The sequence below is a fragment of the Spea bombifrons genome, chromosome 3 (genome assembly GCF_027358695.1).
Source record: "Spea bombifrons isolate aSpeBom1 chromosome 3, aSpeBom1.2.pri, whole genome shotgun sequence".
Lineage (NCBI taxonomy): Eukaryota > Metazoa > Chordata > Amphibia > Anura > Pelobatidae > Spea > Spea bombifrons.
The window spans coordinates 13,482,063-13,503,465 of NC_071089.1; the positions used below are offsets into that span (position 1 = coordinate 13,482,063).

General features: G+C 40.3%; 2 protein-coding genes across 2 annotated transcripts in view; one reads left to right on the forward strand and one right to left on the reverse strand.

Annotated features, from left to right (window-relative positions):
• CALM2 (calmodulin 2) overlaps positions 1 to 21,403 on the reverse strand; it is a 186,015-nt gene that overhangs the window by 100,014 nt on the left and 64,598 nt on the right. The gene's annotated exons all lie outside the window — the stretch shown is intronic.
• Positions 1 to 21,403, forward strand: part of MSH2 (mutS homolog 2) — a 43,322-nt gene that overhangs the window by 4,728 nt on the left and 17,191 nt on the right. Inside the window, exons 7-8 of the mRNA XM_053461081.1 lie at positions 9,387 to 9,586; positions 13,025 to 13,134. Of these exons, the coding sequence (XP_053317056.1) occupies positions 9,387 to 9,586; positions 13,025 to 13,134 (310 nt within the window). The remainder of the gene's footprint in view (positions 1 to 9,386; positions 9,587 to 13,024; positions 13,135 to 21,403) is intronic.

Here is a 21,403-nt window from a genome sequence, read left to right on the forward strand (position 1 = left end):
TACAGGATTAGAAATAGTAGTGTTGTGAATGTCGGAATGATTCCCATATATCGTATAGCTTTATCATGTCAAATTCTGCTTGTTTGACAGTATGCTTCTAGTTTTTAAAGCAGTGTCCTTCTGTACATTCCATAGTCAGACAAATGGAAGCATATTAGTCTCTTTTTCAATTGTCTGTGAGCGGGGGAGGGTTTTTTTATTCACTAATTATTCTCACCCAGTTTTTCATAACATTTCCATGGGTTAGGTTCATTGTCAGGATGCAGAATTGAAGCCCACTTGGTTGTTATTTTGAGAACCATCCAGCGGTTCTGTTGCTGTAGGCTGGAGGTGCGGGGTCTGGTCTGCTAAATGGCCACAAAGCCTCTGGCAGCGTGACCTTTGTGGCAGACGGTATAAGTTTATGGCGTACCTTAACTGTTATCTCATTCTTACCATAGTGACTGCAGTGCCCCAGAGAACTTGCAATTCTGGATTGGCTTCTGGAGACAGGTGTAACAAATTGTGCGCTTGCGTTGCTATTTGTTTTCTTAAGGGCTTGTTTACTAAAGCAGGCGTTTTACAGAAAGGCTGCCTTCTGAACTCGTGGATTTCTCTATACATTATGAAGGGCCGATCCCAGAGAGCTGCTTCTTCGAGAAGAGGTTAGCTGGTTCTGTATGATGCATACACGGTCTTATTTTTTAAGGGCCAATTCAGTCTTAACTATAAATGATGCAGAACCAGCTCAGTCCTTAAAGGAGAGACCAGAATTGGTCCTTGAATGCAGCGTAAAGTCGGTGAGGTGAAACTGCAACTCCCCTGCAGACTTAATGTGGATCTGTCACTTTTCCCAAATCCTACGTGTTCCGTGCAGTAAGTTCATGTTACACCGTAAGCGTCATACAGGTATTAAAAGACCCCCTAACGTGTAACTACTATGGGAAGGGTGGCCAGAACCTGTAGAATCGTTCCCATTGTTGTATCTGTACCTATTTGTTAAGTTGCTGGTTATTGATTGGTTGAGGCAGGCTTTGTAATGGTGAAGTATAGGCTGATTAGATAATGCTGGCCCTGCCATGGGCTGCCACCGGCTCTTAATGTCCTCTAAAACAATTTTAATGGTTTGCCAACCAAAACGAAAACACATACACACATAATCAGCCATAACATTATGACCACTGATGATGAAGTGAATAACGCTGATAATCTTATCATGGCACCTGTCAGTGGGGGCATATATTAGGCAGCAAGTGAACATGGGCACGTGAGCGGAAGAACTGGACCACGAAGCAATGGAAGAAGGTGGCCTGGTCTGATGAATCACGTTTTCTTTTACATCACGTGGATGGCTGGGTGCGTCGTTTACCTGGAGAACACATGGCACCAGGATGCATCCATGGAGACCCCACCTCTGCTGCTAACTTCTTGGTTCCAGATACCACAGTACACCTTCAGAGATCTAGTGGAGTCCGTGCCTCGACGGGGCAGGGCTGTTTTGGCAGAAAAAGGGGGACCTACACAATATTAGGCAGGTGGACATAATGTTACGGCTGACTGGTGTATGTCTCAGTATCATGATGTGTGGCTGGCTGTTCTTTACCTTATTCGGCAGGGATCATTTGATGACCCAGAGCTGTGCGTTTACTCCTCTGGGAGTCTGTTTGAAAAATTTGGCGGCAAATATTCTGTCAAACATATTTTTCTATTTACTTTTCAGTTGTTCGCTTGTAACTTTATATCCAGAAATTTATAACTAAATAGTTATCAATGCCAACTCCCCCCAGGCGCTGTGGAAGGTATCTGGTGGAGATGTGGGCGCCCCCTTGTGGACTTTGAATTTATTTGTCAAATCCTAAGATCGTCACAAGAAATGTAACAAAAAATACTATTTCCAATCACTGCTAAGCAGACATGTTCCTGTATGAGTCTGATTATGAGGCTCTGTAAATACAAAGGGAGCCCAACAGGGAGTAACTTCTGCGGGACTAAACTCCCATCATCCCTTATGTCTTGTAGCGTTTTGTGTGCTTACATGCAAGATTGCAGCCATGTAATATGATCATGCTTGATGATAAAACCTCTTTAAATTACATTTGCATTTAAATTATATTCTATGCATTGTTTTATATATATAAAAAAATCTGTTTTAATGAGGGTGGTACATAAATAGAACGGCCTCCCAGCAGAAGTGGTCGATCTAGTAAGGGAATTTAAGCGTGTATGGGATAGGTATGTCTCTATCCTTAATCTAAGACAAGGCCAAGGACTGATTCAAGTTTGCGTCCTTCAAGACTAGAAGGGCCCAATGGTTCTTATCAGAAGTTAAATTCTATATTTTTATCGGGTATATGGAAATAGTAACTGAGGCTTTCACGGTTACTATGTAATGCACCGCAAAGCCAAGTATTCACCCGAACGCCACCCAGAGCACAGAAAATAGAATTACATCGTAAATAGCCTTTTCTAACGTGAGAATGCCGTAGATAATCCAGTGAGTGTTAGTAGGAATGCAACAACTAATCGATAACGAAAATCGTTGCCAACGAATTTCACTATCGATTAGATGAATCTATTTTATCAAATATAAGATGAGGGTTTTTTCAGAACAAATGCCCCTCGTTTGCACACATTACACAACGTTCACCGGCTGCCAGAAAGGAGGATCAGCCGCAGCGCTGCAGGGGACCCAGATCGTTCTCTCTGGCGGCCGGTGGGCGTCTGTGCGATGCACGTGGATATCGGCCCTTCCACTGGGGCTTCTATGCATCGCACAGACACTCACCAGCTGCCCCTACCAGCCACCAGGGTAAGTGTGGGGCAGAGTGGCATATCTGGGGGCATGTGGCAAGCCTGGGCTCAAATGCGCATATCTGGGGGGGGCAGGTTGGGAAATAAAAACAAGAAATGCTTTTTTCCAAAAAGATTTTTTATTCTGCTGTTTGTTTTTAACACCCAGTTTGTTCATTAAATTATTTTAAATAAACAAAAAATTTACATTGTTTTTTTTTATCTGATTAATCGAAAAAAAAATATCGGCCAACTAATCGATTATGAAAATAATAGTTGCAGCACTGATTATTAGTTGTCAATATTCTGGACTGATGATGTCATACATTGCCTACAATGTAACTGGCATTGAGAGGTTCTAGAATGCGCCATGTCATACCAATTTAGTGATGTCCTGTTTTCCTGTTGTACACCGCTGTGCCATATGATGTCGATATAGTAATGTAGTGGAGCCCGTGTAACCCGGCGTGTTGGTGTTCTCTGAGCACGGCTTTCTTACTGCGCTATTGTGCACTTTGCGTGCCTCGTGTTCCGTGTTCTGCCTCGAGGGAATTTAAACCTATTAGCATGCAGCCGGTTCCAACAGGTTTCTGATTTCGCAATCCGTATGAAACGTGTGGGTGAGGCAGTTTCACTGCGTAGGCAGCAAAGACTATCCAACATCCATTATTCGAAAAGCAACAACACGTGGACTCGATTTTACCGCAGCGACTGCGCAACCCCGCGTCTCGAGGGCCGCAGACGGCCTGACGATTTTGGATGCCCCAGTCCGGGCCCCTGAGATATCAGTTCAGAAATCACGCAGCTACTTCTTCAGGCAGTGATAGAGAGTGTCGGCGGACTGTCACGGGTTTCAAAAATCCACATAAACTATTTTATTTGATTAAAATATTGTTATTGGTTTTAAAATAGCAAAACGCTACTTGTACTTATTGCCCAATAACTTGCAGAAAAAAGCAAAAAAACATAAAAACATTGGGTATTTCTAAACTCAGAACAAATAGCAGAATCTATTTAGCAGGTTTTTTCATTAGCTTTTTTTGGATGAGTAAAAGATTTTTCAGGTAAAAGTCTTTTTTTTTTTTTTTTTTTTTTTTTTTTAGATAATATAAAAAATGGTATCTGAATAAAGCCCTTCTTGTCCTGAACAAACAATATATAACTTGTGTGGGTTCAGTAAATGAGTGAAGAGAAAATTACATCTAAGCACGAGCGCTGCAAAAGTGTTCAAACAGCCTCGGCCCCAAAGGGTACAAAAAGTAAACACAGCCTGGTCCTTAAGGGGTTAATAGAATCTCTTCATAATCACACAAAGGGCCTTTATCACTCCCATCACTCCTGTGTTCCAACGGCACGTTGTGTTCGCGGATCCAAGTTTAACTTTAAAAGCCTAGTTAATGAAGTTGGCCCTGTATCATGCATAATTTAACAAGTAAGGTCATGAAAGTGTACTGCATGTTCTTAGGGAGACTTCCCTCCAGTGAACAGGAGAGAGTGTAACACGCGTGTCACCACGGATAACACGCGGAATCAGCTACTTCTTCAGGCAGTGATAGAGAGCGTCGGCGGACTGTCACGGGTTTCCAAAATCCACATAAACTATTTTATTTGATTAATACATACCCGGGTCACACTATTTGCCATACAAATAACTATAAAACATTCTTTTTATCACATTATTTGTATTAAAATGCCAGAAACCAAAAGCGTTCAAAGGCCCTAATAAATTAAATACATTACACATAATGGAATCAAAACATTTGCTACTGCAAACATTTTTTAGATTAAAAAGTTCCATTTTATTCAGTGGAACAAAACAGTGATCCCTGGTGTCTGGTGGGGGTAGCGGGTGGAGGCCGGCGTTCATGAAATTAAAGCTGGCTCCCAATATTATCACATGTTGCCATCAGACACATTGGTTATTAGGGCCTTTCTCCAGCAAGGATCGTGGGATGAGCTCCGGCTAGCTTCGTGAATTGAGGCGCAATTCCATCTACATCCACAAGAGGTCAGGAGAGGGCTACTAATCTGAGAACTAAATGCAGGATAGAAAGTATCAGGAAAGATTAAGGGATCTCATTATGTTTGGAGGAGAAAAGGGAGGGTATAAAGTACTCATATTTTAAATATATTTCTACTTAGTGTAACTTCATTACTATATGTGATATGTGAGATACTAAAGAACATGTGTTCTAGTGATATGGGCCTGGGGTTCAGGTCTGTGGCGTCGGACAGATTTATATATATATATAAGTTATATATGTAAAAATGCTTCCAAATGCGCGTATGTAATTGCCCCGTGAGATGGGTAGGATTATGAAAGTATTGTAGATGGCGGCTGTGCTGATCTACATTTTACTCTATGAATCACTTATGTCTAAAATGAAATGCTTTGCTGAAGTAATGTGTTGAGACCCCCATTACCTCTATGGGTTATTTATATACTTGCCCCAAGACACTTTAAGTTGGGGTCAACGAGCCAATAGCATATTGTCCGGGCCATGGCAAGAAGGGGAATGCAGGTGGCTTTCAGCCCATGGCTCAGTATCATACTTGTCCAAACAAACGTCGTAACAGTCCCATCAAACACACCTTGCGTCAAATGGACAGTGTAGGAAGCCCATAAAGAGCACAGAAAGGATCCCATCATGGTTTACATGCTGTTCAAAGTGTATGTTACTGGTGATTACATCAAGGGGTTGTTCTTATCACCCAACAAAGTGCTAGCAGAGTAGTGAAACAGACTTTTCTTCTGGAAAATGCCCATTATTGCTTCTAAATGCTGTTTGACGATATCTTAGTTTTTGGAACTTTTCGATGAGCAGGCCAAAGGATTTGACAGCGTTTCAGAGGATACGGGGCATTAACCGAGAGTCTCCGCCTACGGGGGGCTGTTTGCTATCCAGATGTTTGCCGCTCGACTCATAAGAACTGAAAGCCTTGGTAATTATGGTTGGTCGTAGTGTTTTAGGAGTCTGTGCGACACTGAAATTGCTAGGTTTTTGGTTTTTCCGAAGGAAGCGTTTGTGTGTTGCAGCCGTATTACCAAGCAAAGCAATGTCTGAATAATTGAAGCCAGCGACTCTTCGATGCCATTTGCAGTAATGTCTCCTTATGTTCGTCGTAATAAGTGATCCCAGCAAACACTTGGTAATTATGAGCAAAGAAGCACCGCACAGAAATACAAACAGAAATGATATCCGTGTGACGTGCAGACGTGTATTTGTATGGCGCTGGCGGATATGATGGTGCTTTATAAACCAATTATTAATTATATTAATTTTGCATGCCTGCTTTGCTCATATTGCCTATTAGTGAGCATGTAATCGTAGCCTCAGAGAGTCAGAGGAGATGCCTGAAGCTTTTGAAATCCAAGATGTGGTGGTCTCGTCTGTTTCGTACAACCAAAAGATATCCTTAAATTCATGATGTCGCTGATGGCCATATGATCCAACTGCGGACCCCGTAATTCTGAACAGCAGATGTACCCGACATATACAGCCTCCGGCCACCAGATGGCGACAGACGATTAAGTGAAAAAATTACTATTTTATATAGCGCCATCATATTCCTTAGTGCTGTACGATGGGTAGACAGGACGTAACGAGTAGTAGATAACATAAAGATTTGACTTACAGAACAGGTGAGAAGGGTCCTGATCAAATGAGCTAACAATCTAAAGGGTGTTAGGGTGAGAGGTAAAAGTGCTGTTAGGGATGGACCTGCCACACTAGTATAAATATTGCAGGGAGGGACTAGGAAAGGTGAGCTAAAGGAATATGGGATGTAGGGGGTTAACAGGTAAGTTCCTAGGTGTTTAAAGAAAAAAGTTTTGATCTTGGTATAAAGTCCTACAGGGATTCCTCTCGCTGGCGATTGATCCGTATTGACTTCTGAAATCAAAACCAGGAGCTGCAGTTGGCTATACAGTAAATGTTACGGAAATCAGATTCCCCAAACCTTTTTTGTGCCAGATAGTAAAAAAAAACGGCACTGCAATTAACGAAACGCTCATAGAATTACGCTGCATGGTGAGGAACGGTCCTTGAGAAAGTCCGGGTTTGGCAATACCTTGATGATGCCCCTCAGCGTAGACATGGTCAACAATATGACTGTTCCTCAAGTCAAATCATTTTCTATCTGATATTGGGAGGAAAATGGATCACCAGCCCTTTAAAACATCACATATACTTTTGGAATTTGGTATTTACATTAACCCTTTGGTGTTAAGTAGCTGGCGGCAGGGGAAAGGGGCGTCTGCAGAACCCCCCATGCATTTGCAAAAGGGATACCACTTTAATTAAAAGGGACTTTTCAGTTATTGTATCCCATAAAGTGCATACAATGGCTTGACTGTCTTTAAGTATTAAAAACCCTACTCTGTGTGTGGAGTTAGAATAGAAATATTACCCAGCAGCACGGTTTCACATGAAGATGCGGACACGATAATATGCTTAGCACAAAAAAATATACAAAAAAATAGAGCAGCGCACAACCGAAAAAGCTCGAGAGTGTCCTTTGGGTTAAAATGCAGTGCGGCCCCACTGATCCCAGCTCCCTGTAAACGGTATAGCCGTGTAACATTAGATAGGACTTGCCAAACTTGGGGGCACTTTGGGGGGGTCAGCAATATATGGCCATATAGTGACAGAATCCCCAATATTTATGGGTGTTTTATGTTGTTTTTAAAGCTATGCGCTGGGTATGCGCTGAATTCTTGCTTTCCTCTGTTAAAACGCAGTAAGGGTGATGGATTCCTGGCGACACATTTATTTTATGTATAAACCACATCTCTTATGCAAAGTGGTGCAGTTGCCATAGTAGCTCGTGGAATATTCGCTGTGATTCGGAATTACAAATTTTTTAAAATTTATTATAATTGTCATTCCCTAATAATAATTATCTGTAACAAGTGCAAAATAGCTTTTTTTTCTCCATAAGCCTTAGATCCTAACCTCGCTGTACCCTATTTAAAACCAATTTAAACAATGGTCATTATAGTGAGTGTATCCGGTTTATTAGTAACCCCTCGAGTGCCGTCTTGCTGGTTTATTCACAGGGTTAAGTGTTTTTCCGATCCCCGGAATCCGTCCTGGCTCTTGGCTGCGGTGTTCCGCATCCCGTGTCTCTGCAATGCAGCGTTCTCCGGAGCCTCAACATGAAAATAAATGGCACGGGCTCGCTGTTTGCAGTTAGTAATTTTTTACTGCCGTCGTGGCCTTTTTCGTAGAAATAAACACTTTACATCTTCGTTTCGGTATCGAGTCGAGCGTCTTTAGTCCTTGAGTCAAACCCCCGGCTTTTAGTTTGTGATAACGTGTAAGTTGTCGCCGTGCGCGGTGTGTGTTACGCTTGTCATCTTATAGTTTATTGCTTTGAGTTTAATCATTTTTACAGGCGGTTCTCACACTTAAATCGGGTCAGGTTCCAAGAAAAAAGCAACAGAAGCGTAAAAGATTCATGTTGAGTGTGTGATGTACATAGAAATCCGTGTTATATCTGGGGTTATAGTCCCAACGCCTCATACCAGTTTTCTTATACGTGTTTAATGAAATGTATTAACAGTATAAAGAATAAGCTGTGTGTCTAAAGTAATACTACACTTTTACACATTTGTATGTTTTATGTGCGCCCCTAACTGGTTAGTTGATGGGCACACGGCATATACTTTTATTTGCCAGAAACCATAGTAAAGAGAAGGTAAAATGATGCATATCGGGGTCTGCCGTGACGTAGCTCGAGTTCTCATCTAAATTGGAGGCATGATGCAAGAGTGAGTCGCTGTAAGTTGAACTGATATATACCAGAATAAAGGGGCATGTGCCAAAAAAACAAACATTAAGATCTTCTTTTCCCTTTTCTAGTGTGTTTATTATGCTATTTTTAATGGAATATCTTCAGAGGCTTACAGAGGCACTCCCATCGCTCCTGGGTTCCAATGGCCCTTTATCACTCCCATCACTCCTGTGTTCCAATGGCCCTTTATCACTCCCATCACTCCTGTGTTCCAATGGCCCTTTATCACTCCCATCACTCCTGTGTTCCAATGGCCCTTTATCACTCCCATCACTCCTGTGTTCCAATGGCCCTTTATCACTCCCATCACTCCTGTGTTCCAATGGCACGTTGTGTTCGCTGATCCAAGTTTAAGTTTAAAAGACTAATTGATCATTAGAAAACCATTTTGTAATTATGTAACAGCTGGCTGTTTTCATGGAAAGCAAGGAAATATCTAAGTGACCCCAAACTTTTCATCGGTCGTGTTTCTTCTGCCAGATTTCTCTGAACCTGCTGTAACTTGGCACCAGTCTCGCATGGCATTTTTTGAATATCTTCAGCAAGATCTAAAATCTGCACGCTGCGTTAGGATACACATTACTTTGTAACCGTTTTTTGCAGGCACATAAAGCGCTATTCTTCATCAAACTTAAGCTGTGGTTGGAATGCAATTTATATGACAAATCCAAAGTCCGTTCTTTATTCAAAACGGTTTTCTTTTCTGTGATTTTTCTTTGGTTCGGCTTCATGCGAGTTGATCGTATGTGAAAGAAGTTGGTATTACTACCTCCGAGTTCCGTTTTTTTTGGAACATGCTGACATTTGTACATGTGTTGCAGGTTAGACTTGGTGGAAGCGTTTGTGACGGATGCAGAACTCAGGCAGTGTCTTCAGGAAGATCTACTTCGACGTTTCCCGGATCTCAGTCGCTTGGCAAAGAAGTTCCAGAGACAGACTGCGAACCTCCAGGATTGCTACAGACTTTATCAGGCGGTTAACCACCTGCCTGGTGTTACCGACGCTCTAGAGAAATACGACGGTAGGTACTTCAATCTGAGCCCTCGTACATTTCAGAGCTTTCAGTATAATGGATATTATAACTGTAAGTTACGATCAGCTTATTTAGTGGGGGGTTACAGAGATCTTTTCAGTGACCTTGAGTAATTCTCCAAAAAACAGTGATTGTAAGGGGTATTTTTCTTTGCTTGTTTGTTTGATCTAGTTGATGACCTGAGGCACGGTACCCAGAAGGCAGCAACTACTATTGTAGCGGGGTTTGCTACACTCCATTACTTCCTCTTTAATCTGTTGGGGTTTTAACCAAAAGAAGCAGATTCTCACTTTTTTTTTTCCTAATGAAAAAAAATAGAATTCCGGAGCTGGTATTCCACCGATTTTTATAGAAAGTGCCATGAAATAAACATGGCCTGGGTTCTAGGAAACTACGCACACTGGGATCAATTTAATTCATGCTATTTCCACTGCAAGCTGGGCGTTATAGTTAAAACATCTCAGCAGGGTTACATTGATGTATCTGGACACACCATCTCTTTCCTTGTCGATCAGCCTGTTTACGTCCGTCACATTTCGCGCGTTTGTCTCCTAGTTGTGTAGCGCTTCAGAATATTACCTACTTGGTAAATAACTATTTATCATAAATATAATTTCATTATTTCCAGTCTTTGCATAATCTATTAAACTGAACTCCCATTAAAAACGGACAATTTCTAGGTCATCCCTTGTCCTAGCGGTGGGATTCAGATGCAGTCTTCACCAGGGATCTTGAGAACTGGGGGGGGGGTCTGAATAAGATCGGAGTCCATATTTAGTTATAGCGGTTTGTTCCTCTGATGATGATGAGTTTTATCATGCACTGTCACACTAGGACAAAACCTTAGAGAAATATAGTCTAGACGCCCCTGCATTGCATTCAGGTTTGTCCTGCTATTCTTTGGTTATTAGATTTAGAAAACAAGGCTTCTCTCGTTTAGATCCTCGTCTGGCTACCTCTGCTTTAACCAGGAATCGTAAAACACGAAATACACCTGGCACATTCTCAGCAGCTCTCCCATTCTAGTAAAAGAACATGAACTCCTGTTGTAATCGGTGGGGTAGCAGCCAATTGCATGTATGCTAGAAAAATGGTGTTAATCTGACACATACGTGAGATTGGCTGCTACTCATGGATTTCCATGGAAGCGTGACTGAGCGTGTGCAAGAAGCATACTAATGTATGCTGTCAGCTTCATGTAGAGGCATTTAGGGCAGTAAATTATAAACCAGGAAAAGAATGTAATTGACACAATTAAAGGATTCATTCAGGGAAGAACCTTTGTCGGTGTCCTCATGGGTTTACACACAGGCCCCCTAAGGTTTAGGTCTGTGTCTCTGTCTGTGTCTCTGTCTGTGTCTCTGTCTGTGTCTCTGTCTGTGTCTCTGTCTGTGTCTCTGTCACACTTGCGCTGAGCTCATGTGTTACACACCCTGTGACCCCCATGAGCGCTCACCTCTAGGATATTGATTGAGGACAGAGGTCCTTTAAGATAAACCTGAGAGGGTTTGGACTAGAGATCTGCAGGGGACTTTTTTTTTTTTTTCTTTATCCCACTGACTTTCTGTCCAATCCCGCCCGCTCCTGCCACATATGTGTCCAATCACGGCCACCTCTTTACCTGATCTTCTGAGGGAGCAGTGCAAAGGCAGCCTTTGCGGGATTACCGGGACCCGCAGGTACAGTGTCTGACCGCCCGTTACCACTAACAAATGTAAAATTTTAGACATCTTAATTTTTTTCTTTTACAGATACTAAAACCCTACACAAAGAGAACACTCAATTTTATAAAGTTCGGCTACATCCAAACACTCATAAGTTTTAACATAAAGTTTTATGTCGGCATAGTTCTTCTCTAGACAAGCCGTCTGTTGATATTTTTGCTTTCTCCTGTGACTATTTGAAAATGTTCTCCTTAACTTTATTACCCAATTTCAGACATAATGCGTTCCATTAAGGAGAGTTTCATCTGTTGAAAGCTGCGGAACAGGTCGTCCATCATCTGTTCAAATGACATAAGTGGCATGTGCTCGGTCCTTCGAGCCATTACCAATAAACGGAGTTGTTAGAAGCGGCATGAATCCAGGCCTAATGCGGCGTTTCTCTTCTCTCCTTGACCTATCCGAGTCCTCCAATCCTCCGATTTTATTTCATCACAATTATCTTCCACTTGCAGCGCGTTGTCCAACCTTGACGTTAATATTGGAACTTTTCAGTTTCACGATTATACATATTGAAGTTTTTAATCTGCTGGTCGGATTTGCCTTCTCAATCCCTTACATTATCCATTTCAGTTATGAATTTTCCCCATAAATACCGACTTGAATAGTTTACTATGGAATTATATGGCACTGCTTGACCGTGCGCGACAAAAGCTTAGCTGTACAGCCTGTGCCGTTGTATGTTGGCATCTGTTAGATGGGTGGTGTATGTCTAAAACTCAAATACAAAATTGCTAAAAAAAATAAAAAGAGATGTCGAAGGAAGGAGAAGGGACTGACCACAGCTCTGAAGTCTCTCCTGGCTTAGTTATCCATCAGCTGTTGGCCGGGCCGGGCTTCTTATATTGGCTTCCAAGTTAGAGTAGTGTAATACTTGCCCTTTTCCATATCCACCGTTGCCAAAGCCATTGTCTCAGAAATAAAGAATGAGGGGAAGAAAGGATTGGGGCAATCAAAAATAAAATTCAAATCTTATAAATACCAACAAACCACATTTGTTTTTTGTTATTTTATAGAAATTTCCATTGCTTTACTTTAATAGCACAATAGCACAGTTTCTACAAATAATCTTTATAATTTTTTTCTTATATAGCACCAACAATGTACGCAGCGCTTCTTACTAAACATGCATACATGCATACATACAATACATATATTCAAAGGGTATAACCAAAACAAGAATTGACAGACTAAGACAAGCCAAAACATTAGGTAGAGAGGTCCCTGCTTGCAAGATGGAGAGAAAAAAAAATATAAGAGACTCTTGGTCTGTAGCTTATAGCTCAGTGCAAAGCTGCAGGTATTTTTTCTGTACCACTTTTGGTTTTAATCAATAAATGCCGAGTCGGCAGAGATTACGCTTGAACTCCTTGACATAATTTTAATTTAAGACCGTCCAACCCCAGCGAGCTTCTGTTGCATGAAGATCCTGGCAAACGCTGTATAATGTATAGTTAAATCGGGGAGCGTGTGCTTACACACTGGATTATGCATTATACAGGGTGTAATTATGGGCTATGTTTAGTTAGGGATATGTTTTCATAATTACAGCTACAGAACGCTTTGAACAGTCTAATACCAGGCCCGATGTGGCTAGAGAGAGAGGCACAACGTAATGATAGATAATCTGATTATTTAAACCTAAATCACACCCCGATTAAATCCGGATATAATAGTTTTGCTGATGTTATGATACCGTTTTTAGGCTCCCATCAGATGCTGCTTCTGGCGGCGTTCGTGACTCCTCTCTCTGATCTGGTGACCGATTTTTCCAAGTTTCAAGAAATGATTGAAACGACCTTGGACATGGATCAGGTATGTGAAATTACTAAAGAACTGTATGCATTGATGTTTTTCCAGTGTGTCTAATCTTTATTATACTTCCAACTTTTAAGGGACAGCTGGCCCCAAAAAATGGTTTTAAAAGTAATATCTAGAAAGTTTCTCCCCATATATGGGATCGAAGAGTCCCTACGCTTCTCTTTAACTGCAGTTATTAATTGAAGCGTTTCTATACGGAACTTTAAAAGTACCTCTGTAAATGTAATCACAAGAATATGGTGTCTGTATTATACATCAGTTTGTATCTCTGTTTTCTGGACTCATCCCCAAGGTTGAGGAAAGTCGCTTGCATCATTGATTTTGTCTCCATTAAAGTTACCGTGCTGTCGGGTATCAGGGCATCATTTGAATTCTTTGAGTGTTAACCTCGTGAACCTGTCCATCAGCTGTAGATGTTGGCACAATTTGGCACCAAGGAAGTGTAGTATAGACTTTTCCACGTGTAGCGGGACTGCTGAGCCGATTAGCGGTCTTTCCCACTTACTCCGGAGGAAGCTGTGTTGACCCAATAAAAGTTATCAACATGAAGGCTCTGATTCTTATGGGCTAATATTGCACTATTTTATTGCCTTATTAACTCTTTTATCTTATCAGTCCTATTAGGATGTTCATGTACGTCCTTGAAACTTGTGTCAAGAAGCCCATTATGACTTACATATACGTACTGACTTTGTTGCAGGGGCCACGACTGTTCACGTTCGGCAGAAGCCAGGATCGTTAGGTTAGGAGACATGTTACTAAAAATGCATACACCTGTTTGCATGTAGTAAAATATATTGCGTTCCGTGCGTGGACGTGATCTCTTAAAGTGTTCTGCAAATGCACTCCTAAGATATACATATTGTGGAGATAAAGAGATACATGTGAAAGTACTTAATCAGTTCTGTGGATAGGCTATCGATTATGGTTAGACCTTTAATCAGACACCTATTCTAGAAAAAATATATGGTGGTCACACAAAATATTGACAGTTTGGGCCCAATTTAGACATTTCCACTTAGGGGTGTACTCACTTTTGTTGCCAAGGTTTAGACATTAATGCCTGTGTGAGTTATTTTGAGGGGACAGCAAATTTACACTTTGTTATACAGGCTGTACACTCACTACTTTACATTGTAGCAGAGAGTCATTTCTTCAGTGTTGTCACATGAAAAGATATAATAAAATATTTACAAAAATGTGAGGGGTGTGCTCACTTTTGTGAGATACTGTGTGTGTGTATATATAATATAAATACACACACACACTCGCGCACCAATTGTGTTCCAGGAGTGCTGTATAGCTCTGGGTTCATTCTTGTAGCACCATGTATGAGTCTGCACGCTATAATTTAGCCTTTCCCTGACTTCTTCTTGGAGTTACACAGTATTACGTTTAGCTAACAAGCTGTTACACTTCGTTACTTCTTTTCACACCATTTAATCTCACGGATCATAATAACAGGCTATTTTTACTCATTTTCAACATTCAATTTGTAACTCACGTTGCTGAATAGTCTTTGTTTTCGTAGAATGTTCACAAGTCCTATAATTTAGGTCTTAAAATGATTGTTTAATCGAATTGTGAGCATTAGAGGACAAATGCAAGGATTGCGTGTGGATACAGCGTGCTTATTTGCGTGACTGATCTGATATTTACTGGGCTTTTAGCCACCGACTGGAAACAATCCCTCCTCCGTGCCCTCGCTAATGCTCTGTCGTTTGGTTTGGTCATGACACGAGCTGCAGTACGTGTAAGATTCCAAATTATATGTGATGCGATCACAGCCTCAAAAACACAGTCTCCACTGAGAATTGGTGGCGATGAAAGCACCAAACGGGGAGCAACTGATCCGAAACTCAGAATCGAATGCAAACTGGAGATCTAACATCCCTGAACAGCTTGAAAAAAAGCTATAACACGAACCCCATCCGCATTCGTGATTGTCTTACGCCATACGTATTCTGGGGCTCAAAAAGGGCTTGGGACTAATATTGTCTTCTGTCTATTGATTCTGACAAGCTGTGTCTCTATCGGTTCTTTAAATATCTACTTAAAAGGCATATCGCGTATTCTACACGTTGTGTGGGCCAGATCACGTTATTCTGGGTCTTTATCATCGTTCTTGTTGAAGTTGATGCATTTTATTGGACCAACATTAAGAAAATGGAATACATCATATTTTGGAATCTTGGAGGTCTCTTATTTGGATGGAATGGTCGACTAATGATTGGGGGGTCTTAAATATGAGCATAGAGAGAGTGGGGGGTAACATATTAATCTTCTCTTGGGCTGATACAGCTATATCCATTTTTTTCTAACATTAAGCGCTTCCACCATTGCTATAGAAAACTGCTAATGAAGTGGTGGCTTGGAACCATGGCAGTGATTTTTTTTTTATACACGAATATCTTTCTAGTGCCTTATCCAGCCAGCATTAAATGTGTTATATATTGATTTTCGCCAGTTCCCCCTGTTAATGAAAAGGAAATGATCAGTTTCTGTAAATAAGGCTTAATTTGCGTGATATATATTTGCAAATTAATATTCCTCTGATGTAAAATTTTTACTTTGTTTAGCAGCCATTTGCATCCAGCATTTAAAATATTCAGTAAATATCCGAACGGTGAAATTCCTTTAAAAAAGAAAGCCAGTAATATAATCCGCACAGGGGACTGCTATGGATATTGTGCTGTTCCAATTGGCAGAGTACCAAATGCTCACGAATTACCTACGGTGTTGCCCAAAATCTTTTATCTTGTAAGTAATTCTTAAACATATGATTTTTTTTAGCTAGTTTCATACTGAAATTCTGGCCAATTAGGAAAGAGAAAGTGGGTTATAAAAAAAAAAAAATAAGTGGCCACAACGTTCAGCTGTTTGTCATGGGGGAGATAAAAGCTGTAAATCCAGCGGTGTGGGACGTCACCAAGACTACTGGATATTCACTAGTGGACAGCCCTGACGCGTGCTCGTCCTGATACCACGGATTTGCACTGATCAACTGAAATATCTGCAGATCTGTGAACTTGACAGCATTCTCATTTGGGAATCAGGGGTACCATAAATTAGAATTAGTTAAAATCCACTTTATAAATAACATGTCTGATATGACATACAACTGTCCGACATATCCGGAACCAGACTTGGGTGCCCAGACAAGATGACTCCCAGAGCACAAGGCAGAATGCTCAATGAGCTAAAAAAGAACCCTGGAGTAACAGCTAAAGGCTTGAGTGAATCATTGGAACTTTTTAACATCTCTGTTCATAAGTCTACCATATGCATGGAGTCCGTGGCAGGACATTACAGAGGGAGCCGCTGGTCACCTGAAGTTTGGCAATTTGAGACTCCCCAGCACTACTGGGAAACGTTTTTTTCTGTACTGATAAAATTAAGCTTGAAAGAACGCAGAGCAATATGTATGGTGTAAAAAGAGCACCGCTTACTCACATGAGAACATCTCAATGGTTAAGCATTGTGGAAGGAGCATCATGATTTATGGCTGCCTCAGTTCCTGGACAGCTTGCCATCATCTAGGAGACAATGAATTCCCAATTTTATCGAGGTATCATACAGAATGTCAGGATGGCTGTCCATCAGCTGAAGCTCAGTAGAAGTTATTGTAATGTAGCAGGATAGTGAACATAAACATCAAAGTAAATGTACTACAGAATGGTTTCAAAAAACAAAATCCACCTTTTGAAGGGGTTTAGTCAGAGCCCAGACCTTAACCTGTTAGAGATGATGTGGAATGACCTTGAGAGAGCCATTCGCACCAGACATCCTAGGAATATGGCTGAGCTTAAGCAGTTCTGTAAGAAAGAATGGTCCAAAATTCGCCCTGAACCTTGCGCAGATCTGATCCGGAGCGACCGTACTCGCTTGTTTGTAGCTATTGCTGCCAAAGGAGGTTTGACCCGTTACTAAATCCAAGGGTTCACTCGCTATTTCCAGCAGCAGTAAAGACATGAAAGGTTGTTATTGTTTGTCTGCTTTTAGCTTAAGCATGTTGTGCTTGAATATACTCGTGACTTAGATGTAGATGAGATCACATTTTATGAGCAATTAATGCAGATAAACAAGTAATTCCAAAGGGGTCACTTACTTTTTCTTGGCACTGTACAGTTTTTCTTTTTTGTTTTTAAACAATGCATACAAAGTAGCTAATGGCGGTTGGGGGGGGGCAAATGGGACATTTGAGTGTCCCTTTAATGTTTATCCGCATCAGCGAGCTGTCTTTAATGCGGTTTCCATTTTACTGGCATTATTTTTTATTTCTTTTGTTAACATTCGTTTTTCTGAAGTCGTGAGATTCTAGACTGAATGTATTCAGACTACTTTTACCTTCACCTGTGAAATTCCTGTTTTGAAGGGATTTTTTTTCTTTGTCTACATTATTTAGGGATTACTGTAAGAACCCCAAATAGCAGCATTTTTAAATAAGAGCTAGAGTAAACTTAGTTCATGTCGGATTACAACGTACCGATGTTGACACTAATGTATGGAGCATCACCAACCAACCTAGACTGGTATTGGATAACGATTTTAAATCCATCGCTCCTAATGTTTAGCAGCACGGGTGCTGTATTTTATTTACTCAGATCTTTAGTATGATTCTCATCTTCCTAATGTTTGCCCAGATGTCATGGCACATGTTTGCGGTTCACCTCATGGACTATTGAGTGTTTTTTCACGCTGGCATACATTGAGCACACATCTACATAGCTGTGCTTGGATTGCCTATGTTTATGCAGTTTCTACTTTACTTTTTTTGGGACTATGTAGACTTAAAACAAGACCGTACTGGTGGATGTATAATTGCTGCTTTGAATGTACACTGCAGAATCATTTCTTGGAATATCTGAATTGTAGACCAGCATTTCCAAAGTGTGGCCACCATGACAATTGTGGCTACATGAATGAGCATAGAAGCTATGATCTCTGAGCCCTTCAGGGGAGACCTGGCAGCAATCATTCCAGGGGATAAGACCTGCCAAGGAACCCAATAAAAGTATAGTTCACACAAAACTGGTTCAAGAAGGCACCAAATCGGAGTGTCCATCAGACCATTGCTCTCCTGGGTCCTATCAATTTTAGGTAGGTGGGCCGTCTGTGGAGTTGGAGTGGAGGTGCTTCATGACACTGGCAGAGATAAGAGTGGTATAAAAAATTAATTTGAGGACCAATGTTCTCGACTGTGTGTTTACTGTACATTCAGATTTATTACAAATGTAACAATATCTACTAATGCTTCTGGGATGAATATGTTTTGCTAGCGCGGCACTTAGACTGACATTAAGTGCAATAAACCCAGAGTCTGTTACAGTCCAATTACAATGATTTACCAGTCATAAATGGGTAACCTCTGAGACGCCCTCATAACGCAAGTAATGAGCACAAAATGAACAAGTCTGCTTGACTGCTCCGCCGTGAAGTCAGAATTACTTAAAACAATAGAATGTCTGTGAGAAAATGTCAACTAGTATACGTAACCCTTGGAGTCCCGGCTTCACGCCCTGTACATTGTGGCACCATGAGAGCTCCCTATTCAAGACCAAGTGACACTCGCTTTGTGTATATGTAAAAGTTACCACCAGCTGTGGTGCCCAGGTTGAGTTTTCCCGTGGTGTGCTTTGCAGAGAAGATCATGGCCATATGGACACGCAGCTGCTATATTTGTCATTTAGCTTTATGCCAATAAGTGGGAAATTTGTGTTTGTAAAATAACGATTCACCCTTACATTTGCCAGCATAAATTCCCTTTTGGCTTATAAAGTGACATATTGTCATTTTTTTTCCAGCGACGGGTGATTTTCTTTGTAATTATGTTCACATTTGCTATCACTTATGTAATTTTATGTTCGATAAAAGATATAGGATTCTGTGTAATGTTATATTGACATTGCCTGCCTTTAATAACTTTTGACCTTTAAATCATAAGAGCAAGATACATTTCCAAGATTAGAAGTCCCAAATGGGGCACTGTCATAAGTGTCCTGCTGTGGCCGGATGGAGCAGTGAATGGACGTGGAGTTCCTTGTGATGATGGAGTGATTACTCATCATACTGTATGTCTATTTCCTAGCAGAGCAGAGTTTTAAAGAACTTGGTCTGCTGCAAATAAAACTGCCAGAATTGTATTCATTCATTAAAATGTAGTATCTTTTGTTTTCTTATCTTTTAAAGCAGATCTAGGAAAAATATTGTACTAGAACATCAGGCATATTCTGATTTCGTACAATCTGGTGTAACTCATGCAGAAGACATTCTATTTAATGAGGTTTTTGTGCACTGAACTATCAAGATTGGTAATTTATAGTATGTACTGCTTAGTTGGTAATAAAGAATTTGGGGAAAGGATCAGGCAATGAACAAAGCATACACTGTGTCAAATAGGCTTAAAATGTATTTTATATATTAAAAGCATTTAACTATATGATTACGTGGTTTTCGTACACTCTGAAAAGCTTTTTCTTTTTTGCTGAGTACAAAATTGTCCTGTTCAAACTAGCCATTGTCTGTAATCTTATAATGCAGTTAAGCAAAAGGGAATATAAAACTTAACATTTAACTCATCTCATCTCTAAAGTGGGAACCGGTCAGCTCAGAAATTAAACGAAAATACCAAAGTACACTTCTCCTATCCCCTCTCACCAATAAAGTCTAAGAGACAAAATAAGGAACAAAATAGGGGTAACTACTTGGCATCTTAATTCCTATGGCAGCAGTAAGGAGTGTACTTAGTTTTTCCACACATGGCTTCTCCATGTTGGCTTTATTTTTGTTGAATAAATAATGACCATGTGTAATATGTCATGTGGTGTTCACCATTATCATGATTGATTGACAGGTGATTGTTATGTACTGATATGTTAAACCATAGAATTCAAAGAGGGTGTACTTTTGTTTTTACACAACTCTACCCTGCAGGTAGCAGCGTGTGTAACGTGTTTATTGAAATCAGTGGGGTTTATTCACTAAAACAAGAGTTGGTAGGAGAGATGTTTCAGCACCTTGACTTCAATATGTGTTATGAAGATCAAACTACAGCTCCTCCTGCCTGAAGATCTTAGCTGCCCTATATACATGTTTAAATCCAATTTTTTTACTGGAGAGACCTGCCCGTATTGGGTCTTCATAGTGTGGAGTTAAAGGCCAAACTCTCCTGATAGGACTGTGTGTATCTGTATGAATGCATGTAATTGTTTCTTCTTAAGCATATCTGTGTCTGTCTGCATTTGTGTGTTGTGCCTTTGTGTGTATCAGTGGACAACACAAGATCAGTAGCAGAATTGCTGCTTCCATCACTTGTCTGTGTTGACATTATTTTTTATCAGTTTAAGCAGCCCTTCTGTCACCTTAAATATAATTCCTGGCTGGCAACGCAACATATAGCTGTGACTATGGCTAAATAAAGACAAAACAAATACGTAATCCTAGTGAGAATATACGCTGTGTGTATGAATAAATGTATACTTATTTCTACAGAGGGTTCCTTTAGCATTGAAGCCCCAGTGTCCCATCTGATCTTTATCTGCCCCTGATTCTAGTTACGAAAAGCCATGTGCGCCCATAATGGCTAAGACAGTTAGTTATCTTTTATCAGTCAAGTCTGATTGTAGCTTTAGTAGCTGTAATTATAGAAACCTCTTTATAAAACTATTCTTTCTTTTTCCACCCCTTTAAAAAAAAAATCACAGCAGACTAGAATTAATCCAAAGTGTAGAAAATATAATCATGTTATACGGTGTATAAGAGTGAATTTTGGGCAGGAGTGGGATTACAAAGCTTTCGCTAGGCTTGTTCCAGTTGCAATGAGTAACACTTAACCTTTGCGAATAGTTTGGACCGGTAATGGCCGTAGGCAGATATATAGATATATATATATATATATATATATATAGATATATATATCTATATATATATATATCTATATATATATATATAATGAGAGCGAGAGAGAACTATATCTATATATTTAAATTAAAAAACTAATATATATATATATATATATATATACCGTATTTGCTCGATTATAAGACGACCCTGATTATAAGACGACCCCCCAAAATCTGAATATTAACTTAGGAAAAAAAGAAAAAGCCTGAATATAAGACGACCCTAAAGGAAAAAAGTTTTACCAGTAAATGTTAATTCATGTAAACTATTTTTTTTAATAAAAGCTATGATTGAGAAAAATATTTTTTTTTTGTTTATATTTCTCGTATTTTCCAACCTGTCCCCCAGTTACACACATCTG